Source organism: Amblyomma mixtum, chromosome 5 (genome assembly GCF_055824585.1).
Source record: "Amblyomma mixtum isolate Tamu chromosome 5, ASM5582458v1, whole genome shotgun sequence".
Taxonomy (NCBI): Eukaryota; Metazoa; Arthropoda; class Arachnida; order Ixodida; family Ixodidae; genus Amblyomma; species Amblyomma mixtum.
The window spans coordinates 162,628,128-162,638,664 of NC_143016.1; the positions used below are offsets into that span (position 1 = coordinate 162,628,128).

General features: G+C 47.8%; 1 protein-coding gene and 1 long non-coding RNA gene across 4 annotated transcripts in view; one reads left to right on the forward strand and one right to left on the reverse strand.

Annotated features, from left to right (window-relative positions):
* Positions 1-10,537, reverse strand: part of LOC149344354 (solute carrier family 52, riboflavin transporter, member 3-B-like) — a 108,032-nt gene that overhangs the window by 12,904 nt on the left and 84,591 nt on the right. For all 3 annotated transcript variants that reach the window (XM_089546257.1, XM_089546258.1, XM_089546259.1), the window contains exons 2-6: positions 9,468-9,816; positions 7,556-7,752; positions 5,112-5,358; positions 3,744-4,010; positions 3,044-3,274 (exon numbers count right to left, since the gene is read on the reverse strand). In XM_089546257.1, the coding sequence (XP_089402383.1) occupies positions 3,044-3,274; positions 3,744-4,010; positions 5,112-5,358; positions 7,556-7,752; positions 9,468-9,752 (1,227 nt within the window). In that variant the 5' untranslated portion in view covers positions 9,753-9,816. The remainder of the gene's footprint in view (positions 1-3,043; positions 3,275-3,743; positions 4,011-5,111; positions 5,359-7,555; positions 7,753-9,467; positions 9,817-10,537) is intronic.
* LOC149344355 (uncharacterized) lies at positions 1,157-7,100 on the forward strand. Its single transcript, XR_016283197.1, has 3 exons — positions 1,157-2,096; positions 2,973-3,223; positions 5,093-7,100. It is a non-coding gene; the product is annotated as an uncharacterized LOC149344355 (long non-coding RNA).

The following is a 10,537-nucleotide window of genomic DNA, read 5'->3' on the forward strand; positions in this document are numbered from 1 at the left end:
GGTAACCGCGATACGAATGCCCTGCACGCAGATCTCCGAGGCTAGATCACACCTCCGTCGACTTTCACTCAGCGATCTCGAAGTCAATAGTGAGCTAGATGTGATGAATGTGATGAATTAATGTGATGAATTTGGTTACAGCAGCGTGGGAAGTTATTCCAGTTTTTAGCTCTAAGTTCCCAAAAATGAATAAAAAAATTTCTGGCCAGCAAAAGTAAGCAAAAGCAAAAACTTACTTGTGTTCGCGTCGCAAGCGTCCTACAATGCCAGACTGTCAACTCTCCCGAGATATTTCGTATGCCGCACATGCGCTGGAACGTTTTGACGGGGTCGCCAACAAACATTAGCCTATATATTACGCGCCGCTCTGCGTGGGACCGCCTCATAATTGTCCAGGAAATGTTTTGGGAAAATGCTTTCTCCTAAACAAAACTTATCGCTGCTTAAGAAAGCGCTCTCTCCATCCTCGTGACCTCCATTCTTGCAAGACCGTAACCGATAAATTACACATAAATTCTGTGCCCGCACACTAAGACCAAAGAGCTAAAACAGGAAAAGGAAAAGTACAACGATATTAAAAACGACAATATCAATCCGAGTTGCACAAAAATCACACAAATGGAATGCGCATTTGAAACGATGACTAGATACAGAATGAAACTAGCACCAGTCTCGTTGTGTGCGTCTTCTTATGATAGCCTGAAATGCTCCCCGCGTCTCACCGATTTCGGAAAGCACCAACCCTAATAACAACGCTCCCTCCCGAACGCGTACTGAACTTCAAAATAACAAAACAAAGGAGCAAAATGCAGGTAAAAGGAGGTGAACATTAAGTCCTTACATTAATCTGAACATTAAGCTGAACATTAAGTTTTGATTTTCTTCATCCCACTTATGCGATTCCAAAACAATGCTCTCATAAGCGCATGCTCGAGTGACCGCCTACAAGCACACATCTACGCAGGAATGACGGCCGTACGCACGGATTCTTGCATATTCATTTTAATGACAGCGGCTGAAGACTTAGCATGATAAAGCTCATTCACATGTTTACTGATGTTTGCCTATTCAGCATTAGCCGCTGAAAACAGAAATAAAGTAAGCTGCCACTCACGCGAGTAGTATGTCATTTTTTCAGGCACTCAACAAGAAATTAATCTCTCACATGCACTCGTAAGCAAAAGTACAGATGCTTGCATAGTTTCACAGCTTACTGTACATTATAATCATTAAGCATGCACTTATTGTAAGCGGAGTTTACAAAGATAGCAAGTATCTGGCACTGCCTTGCGCCGGTTACCGGCCATTGGGTAACAAAGCAAAATGAAAAGTTCGCACGGCTCGTCAACCACGGGTACGTCCGCCTTGCCAACTGAGACTTCAGCGACAAATTTGGCTAGAATAAGTGGCAAATGCGGACGGTTTTAAGATTGCAAAAAAGAAAAGAAACTCGCAAGATGGTTACGGCTCCGTAACGAGGTATTCAGAAACATCAGTTTTCAGTATTGGATTTTGTATTTCTCGGTATTTATTAGTCGTCTACTGCGCGTGTGGTCACAGCGTTCGAACCACTCAGCGTAGTGCGTTGCCGTCACCTGTTGTGGTGAATTGAGCGTGGAATGACCTCACTGCAGGCTGACCAATCAGTGTGGCGCGGAGCTACATCGAAGCTGCAGAATCGGGAAAAATACCCCTAATCTTTAAACGACACTCTTTTTTCTTCGAACATTGCCCCAAAATTGTGTTTTAGTACGCGATCTGCCCGCCAACCACGAAAATGCTTTGGACGAGCCCTACTCGTCATAAACCGGACACAGAGTGCAAAAAAAGGCACGACGAGCTGTAGTAGTAATGAGCCAGAAATTTCAGCCGGCTATGACGAGCCCATGGCTCGTCGAAGTGGACGAAGGTGTGAACCGGCCGCAGTAAAACTTCACGCGCTGCTTAAGGATCGCGAAGATTGCAACTATCGCAGTCGAGCGCTTGTAGTTTTCTTACACTGTTCCAGCTCCGTCTAAAGACGCAGTGCACCCGAATACAGAACAAGATTACTTGAAGCGGTGCACGTTGACGGAGCAGGCGTGCACCCTCTGCTGGTAATTAGGACACCGGCCCGTTTATTCGATGTAAAAATGATCAGTCGGCAATGAAAAATCGTAGGTAACTCCTTCTTGGCAGGGAACGAAACGCCTTTGTGACTTATTATAGCTTCATTATCTTGCATATCGAAGTAAGCTGTGGCTTTTAGGGCTGCTTTTGCATCTCAGCGGAAGTCACCTGCAGCTTATTTAACTAAAACGTCAGCAGTTTAAAGCGTTGCTGTCCTGCTCTGCTTGTCCTCCTACTTTTGCGCTGCAACATTTCACAGTTCGGCATGTACAGAGTTTAACGATCAGCACTGCTTTACTCCAAACGCACCTTAACTCATGCTGAAGCTGGCCAGCCTTACAGTTCTGAGGACGACGCCGATTACCGTTCACAGCTGCGGTCAGCGAAATTGCCACTCATTTGCACGATGATCGCTGGAACACTGCGTTTCGGTGAAGCGCAACAAAACTCCGCGATAGTAAGGCTGAAATTTCGCTGAATGCTTCCATGAGCACTGGACGCCTAAAATAGTCACCTGTACAGATAACTGCGGATGTAGCCTTCCTCAGACCTGTCTATAGCGTTCGCACTGCGCGCTCTGATGTCAAACATTGACAGTCACTCACGATTGGTGGCCCAGATATATCTTTTAATGACCTCAAAAGTTAAACGCAATCAATGGGAATGTGCATATTCGATGCCTAGGCCACACGCAGCTGACGAAAGTGTACTCCCCGGTGCGACGCTCGCGCGCTCCAGATAGGTGTGCGGATGACTCTAAAGCTCAACTGCACTGTTCCAGTAGTATTGTATGGGCGACTCTAAAACAACGAGATTTGCGACGCCCACAAAAAGGTTTTCAAATTTTTGTTTGTTTGTTCCAGCGGCAAGATCATCTCCGCGCACGGGAGACGACACCACTGCCCATTTCAGACGTATTTCTCAGGGTACGCACCATGATGGCTGCCCCGGCCACGGTTCCCACGAGAACCGGGTGCGGGCTCTGCAGCGCCAGCACCAGGATGTACGCCGCGCAGCCCAGTCCGCCAGCGGTGAGCAGCCCCAGGCCAGCGAGGTTGCTCAGAGGAATCACGGCAGCCACGGCGCACGACACCGGGTTCGCAATCACGGCCAGGTTAGTGGCCAGGTGGTAGGCAACCTGGCCGTAGGGAAGGCTCGAGTAGGTCTGCAGAAGAGAGCAGGGACTTTCTGTCATGCGGTCTTCTCTTTTTTTATGTCACAACTAATTCTTTTTTTTAATGATAAGGGAAAAGATACAGGAGAACTCTCCACCTGACACGGCAGCGGTAGCAGATATATATTTAATTGGGCCTACGAGACGTACACGGAGCAATTGGTCACGTGAAGAATGCAAGGAGAATCCCGCGTGCCCTCGATGCCGCTACCCCCTTTACCGGACGCACCATCAGATTGACAAAGAATTTAATATGAAAGCTTTTATAAGACCGGAGTGAGAACAATGCAGGTGTAACCTACATAACTTTCACTATCTTGCAATGTTCAAGGATTTCAAGGACCTGAAACGCAGTGCTCCAGACGGATTCACCACCTCTGGAAGCTCGCGATCTGCGATTAACCTTTAGGGTGGGCAGGTAGGCCTAGTCCGATGAAGCGGGGTGGTTTTGTTTGCGTACCTGTACGGCGAGCAGGACACCGTTTCCGAGGCAAGCGATGATTGCCTGAAAGGTGAGAGCAAGCCACCACTGCCACCGCTGGAGGCGGCGGCCCTGCCAGCGACCGCTCAGCGACGACTCCTCTCCCGAGGCGCCGTCATGAAAGCCCTGGCCGGCACCTCCATCGTCGCTCTTGGCTGGCACTCCCACGTGCTGTTCGTCAGGCACGTAGCCGCCGTTCTCGGCGGCGCCGTACTGTTGACCCTTCTTGGCTCTTCTGTCCGGGACCTGCGAAGATCTTTCCTTGATGCTGAGTCGTACCGACCGAGTGGAGTCAGGGCGGGAAGCGAGAAAATCTCGCCAGCCTATCCGGCCTCCACCCATGCGATGCAGCAGCAATGGCTGGAGGCCGCCACTTCGAAACCGCCCCCTGCCCCTCCACACACATAGATGCACATCAAAGCTCCCCCCAAGCGCACACAAGGGCCAGCCAGCGCGGAAGTGATCATAAATGGTGCACGTTCGCGGGCGTCTTCTCTCCAGCTTACCGCAATAAGCCTGTCACTCGTTCACGAGGAAGTGAACGCGTGAGTTTCTGGTTACGACATACTACCACGCTGACGCCATTTTCCTGGCTGAAATCCTCTTTGCAGCCATCAGTGTAATGCATGAGAATTGTGTCTACACAAAAAAGTGGCATCTGGCAGTAATATCAGTCTTTTTGATTACGAACGGAGTTCACCTTGGTAAGGGAAACCGCCCACGACGACATTAGCTGGCATACGTAGATGGGTACGCATTTTTGCGCCTGAAGTACCGCCAGTAGTATTGAGTTGCCCCTTTAGGGAAACAGTACGGTGTGTCGATGCCGGTATATACTGTCACAAAGCTTTAAACGAATTAAAGAAGGGTATGTGAATATAGAGAATTGCTAATCTGAACCAAACCTATATTTTGTTTTGACAAATAGGTCAGTGATGCGTAGATACCCCTTTCACACTGCAGCGTATTTAAGTCCGGTGAGTACTGTCTGGTAGGATAGTTGTGAAAATTCAGTCCGTAAAAAAAGAAGTCCTTTAGTAGATACCCCTATACAAGATGCATTCGAGGCGTACAACATAAAAGAACCACAGGCTGCTTTCCGCGTCGACTACTTGCCACGCCCATACTGCAAGGGCGACTGCCCAGCAGTTCCTCAAAACAAATGGCACTATCTCTCAGTCACATTCTCTTAAATAAACACTGCGAAGAGCAGTTCTTGTACTGTATGCAGACTTACACAGTCCCCCCAAAACTCCGGGGCCTTTTTCCTCGGCCTGAATATGAAGCAGCAGGCGATAGCTTTAACGCCCCCTGCTTTCGTGATTTAGGTTCACGAGAAACGCGCACCTGGTAGGAGGTGGCCACTGGCCAGTGGGCGAGGGCGGAGAAAGCGATCCAGCTGAGAGCCACGATGACGCACAGCATGGACAGGAACACCTCCACGCTGAACCGGGGACCGCGTGGAGCAGCTTCGACGGCCTCTTCTGTGGCGTTGCTATTGGTTGTCGAGTTGTCGCCGCCGCTTGTGCCCACTCCCTGCGCCAGCGCCAGGGCAGCTGGTACGAGGCCGCTCAGGCCTTCCCCGATCATGTACCTGGTAGGAAGCCAGCCTCATTACAAGAGAACATCTCAAAGCTCATGACTCGGCCGAAATGCTGTCCGAATAGGCGTCTGTGTAAAGAACTATCACGAAAACTGGAGCAAAATGTGAAATTCACCGACGTGCTTATATTTTGGCGCACAGCAATCAAAATCCCCATGTCGACGAGGTGCTGTATCGCAGAAAGACAAATGCATGAAAAAAGAACTAGAATAGCGCTAATATTCCACTGCATTCTAGCGACAGCAAGGAAACATATACAGCAGCATGCGCATAAAATACAGAGAAAATAATTCTGTCTCTTTGAGCTACAGAATCTAGTAAATGTGCACAACTAAGAGCCCTGAGAAAGAGCTCTTTTGAAGCCTTAGTACCCCAGAATCATCCGAAGTCCGCCACCACAGCGCGCTTCAAAACCACAGTGTTGATTTCATATGCAAAAAAAAGTTTTTACACATTGCTAACAGGACTCATTCGGTACTGAGAAGGCTGTAACTCCTACCACTGTCAGCTTTGCTACGACTTAAACAGACTTAATGTTAACTTCATCCAATTATTGTTCCCAGTGAAATTCGCTCTTCTGGCTCCTCCTGACTACCTTCACGTTTCTCCGGCAGCAAAAGGCGGACTGATCTCTGAGAACATGAATATAAAAATATTCCCATTAGTCGGTTAATGCTCGTAACGTCCTAAACAAAAAAGAAGGGGCACCACCGTTTTGAACTGAATAGATCTTCAGCGCAGCCTCTTGGATCCGCGCCCGCACTTTACTTGCGAAATCGGCCGGTAATGGCAGCACCATTACATTTCGCTCCTTCGTATTTTCTAGCTTGCAAAACTTCCTTCAGCGAGAGTGATCTCGCTGTTATTAGAGCGCAGTAACCTGTCTATACAGGCCATCTTTTCTTTGGCTTCAATGTCTCTTTAAGCTTCGAACCCGCATGTCGATAAAGCATATATATGCGCATGTTTAGCGCTCTACTTACGTAAAGTAAGTTTACGCAGCTTAAGTAAAGTAACCACAAGTATTAACAAGCATAAAATTTTGACAGTCCAAAAAATAATGATCCGGCACATCGGAAATCAGCCTTACCTCTCGCACACTAGTCACTTATTTGCAACCTTTAAGATAATCCCCGTGACATCTTCGTACGACTTTAGAATTCTACGTACGTTTTATTCTTCGAGCAGCCCATTCATGACTTTCTAATTGCAACCGCATCACTACAGGCCACGAACATGTGGCTTCTACAACAAGCACTAATAAATGGTACATTCCGCGCTTTGCAACTAATTATAAACATCAGTCACTAAAACAAAATCTTCCTTCAGTTCTAAACACGTACATATTTCAGACTAAGCCTACGAAAAACCAGTTAAGGCGGCAATTTATTAACTCTATGAAATAAAGATTTAAACAGTGCCTCAAATGTTGTTTACATATAAATGTTGACTTTTTTGTGCTTTATGTTGTTGTTCCTTTTTAATTAATCATGTATAAGCTTTTTTGAATACATTGTACCAATACTAATTATTTGTTTTGCTACTTGCTATGTATTGCGTGTCCTAATGTATGAACATGCCAGTTTCGCTGTTAAATTTTTTTCCCCTGATGTTTGCATTCTTACGCTGCCCTGCCTTGCTGTGGTCTCTAGCGCCCAGCCAAGCTGCCTCGAGGAGCTTTTTTCCCAAGACTTCCAACCATGTATACGGTGAAATAAACGAAATTGAACTGAGTTGAATTCCACCCTGTCAATACATAGTATGACTCTACCCTTTATGTTTTGTTTTTTTTTTCGTAGGACACACAGCACAGGTGTCTCTTTTAGCGCTCGAAGTTGTTAAGCACAATTTTGTATGAGCTTTTTATCTTTCACCAAATTCCGCTATTATGTTCAGTGTCACTTCGAAAAGTGGACAAAGCCTAAAAAAATGAGCTACCGCAGCGTTCTACGGCAGAAAGCCGACAAGAATGAAATCTAAGAAAATGCACAGAACGGCTTAAAACCGCGATGCGCTGAGTACAGCCAGGCTTGTGCCAACCAATTTAGCCCACTTTCAAAGAATTTGGCACCCCTGCTCGGGCGTATTGCGCCTGGTGTTTAGTTCTGGCACCTTTTCCGGAAAGTGTTCAAACTAGTAGTAGTATATATACGGCCTAAACGGGCATTGTTCGCGAGCTCTCTCGTACCAGAAGAGGAACTGCGGCGGATAGCGGGCCATGAAGGGCATGTAGAGGACTGAGCTGGTGCAGTCGACGCAGGCCAGGAAAAAGGCGAGGGCAATGAAGGCCACGCTGTGTCCGCCCACCGTGTGTCGCCACAGGAAGACCAACAGCACGCTGGCCGTGAGGCCCACAAACAGGGTCACGTGCACCGAACACCGGATCTGTGGGGAGAGACGGAATCCGAGTCAGGGCACATATGATGCAGAATGCTGAATTTTATGCAAAAGAGCTCTGTGCAGAAGAACCTAATCAACTTAGTTCGCAAAGAAAGGCTATCGGCGAAAGAAGGCAGACAACAGTTAAATCTTTGATTTCATGACCTGCTACTTTGCGCTGGGCGATATAAATAGGGCGAGAAAAAATTAGAGGGGACACTTAAGCTCCACGTTAAGGGCAAGACATGATAGCTTTTATGGGTCCACGCCCAAACAAGCCGAATTTGGTCGTTCTCGACTTTGCATGCATAGTTCCATAGGAGTCCTCAAACCACTCCTGGTGCAGTTGTGCAGCAGTTAAGAGGTTGCCCTGCAACGGCATGTGCTGCTATCGGTCGGCCTTGTGCGACCCAGGTCCTCGGCAACTTCTCGCGACAAATCGCGAATTTAACTGCCATCTGCCAAAGTGGTCAGTTTTCTCACAATCCGGTGAGCAGGTTTTGGTGGCACCACAAGGTCACGTGATATAACTTGCACACCTAGATTGCTTCTCCGGGGATTTTTCTCTCACAACGCCGACGATGACGCCATATTTTCTGAACAACGGAAGCCTTAACGCTATCGCGTAAAAATGGTTGCATTGGATGACGACGTTAAAAGAAGATAGGTGCAAGTATGTAAAAAACATCAGGACTGCGCCCAGTGACTCCTATGTGTTGAGAGTTGTAAAAGCGAAGGATCCCCACAAATGCCTGGAGAGAACATCGCTTAAAATCTAATCCCGGTTGAAGAGTTAACGCGCGGAGTCCAGATGCGTGAATGACGGACTGTTGCATTAGAGAAATCAGTGCTCAGACAGAAACAGGCGCCGAGCACCACCGTAAGTGTTTAGAGGCGCAGTGAGCATTACTGCACAGCAAAAACATGCAAAACGTAATTCAGAAGCAAGCATTGTGCACAGTTAGAAAAATGATTAGGCTTCAAAAAGCTGGTCTTCACGCCTCTGATCCTGCTTGCAGTTGCCTGTTTTTTTTTTTTTAAACCGAAGGTCCCTCGTTGCAGCAGGGAAAGATTTTAATTCCTTAATTGGATTAGCCTCGGAATCGCTCACATACGATTCATTAATAAAATGGAAGCCGGCGGACAGGAAGGGACAGATCCAGCAAGGCTATGTCATTAGTACTTGAAATTCATGCTTCCGAACTTGACCGCACATGAATGTTACGATATCATTGATGCCGTGCAACTACTATGGAACGCCAAATTTGCATTCCCCGCGAATATCGGGTTTCTTTCTTTCGTAGGCTTTTCACAACAATGCTAATGTTTTCATTTTAAAGAAACATTTCCGCCACATCGCATTTAGTAACGCCAAGTAATTATACTCATGTATAAAAGACAGTGTAGATCTATTGTCAACATTGCGCAGTGCACAAAAATGAACCCGCAAAAATTGTTACAAATACACTTTTCGTTTGCAAGGAGTACACTGTAATATTGAGCTGCACAAGAGAGATGACAGTATTCCGAACCTCGAGCAAGGCATTGGTTCATAAAAGGCTCGTCCACGAAAAATCACAGCAGCGCAGTGAGCTGTTTACCTCTTCCCAATTACACGCTGAAAATCCACATGCTGAAACTTCCTAGCGAACCTTCAAAAGGTGCCTAGTGCCAAGTTATAATTGCCATCTGACTCAGCCGTCAAATGCGGAAGGACCAACCCCAAGGTGGTTTCGGGCGAGTGTGTAGGCCAGGGGTCCCACGTTGGCGATCTGAATGACGACGACGAGGACTGAACCGAGGTTCCACCCCTCCGGCAGCGCAGGCACGAGCAGCGGCATCTGGACCCACAGGCCGTTCACGCTCACCCACGCGCTCACGCCGAACATGAGCGAGCAGGCCGATATCAACACCCGAGGCCAGCCCACGGGCATCCGAACGGGCAGCGCCTTCATGCTGCCGCCGCCGCTGAAGGCAGGAACGCTGCCTGCTGATTGCTCCTCCATGGTAGGCACTGGTTGAAGGTCCTCGTTCGGGCTTGGAAGGCGGTTCAGGTTCCCTCCACTGTCACTGTGTGAACGAGAGAACACAGGCAAATGAAGAACACAGCGAGCTTCGGCAGGCTAACCGAGGAAGAAGAGGCCGCTGTACGACACGCTCAGCACGCTGGGCCGTCGTGACCAGAACGGCTTTCGCTATGTTTGAAGCCGCGCATTCCTCTACTCAGCAGTTTTTGAGACGTGCAAGGAAATGCTTCACTCACTGAACAACGGCTCTAGACTCACGCCCAAGGGAATCTACCGAAAAATACATATCAGAACGTGGTACCAATAATGTTCTCTGTGGATTTCGGGAAGAAAACGTTTGTTGGGTGTCGACTTAAAAGGAGTTGCCTGATGCAAAGCTTAGCGCATTGCCATTCATCAGTCGAGTACCCTGAAATTCTGTGCTGAGGTCAGAGTGTCAAACGAACCTTCAAACGACGTTTTCGAGAAGATATCTCTGTTAGCTTCGGCAAGCCGGTACGTGTGCTTTGGTATACTAAAATAAGCAATATATATTGTTATTATTAAACTAAAAAAGCACGCAGCTCACCACCGTGTCAAACGGTACAATTCTCTTCTCTACTAACCCCCCGTTCACACCATCAACGCCAACGCGGCATATTAATGTCTATCCATGCATATGCAGACGGTCGGCTTTCTTCTTTCAAAGCGCAAGTGTTAAGGGTCCTGTTCAGCGGTAACCCCGGCGTCGGCGCCGTAGGCGTGTCGAGAGAAGCAGGTGGCTC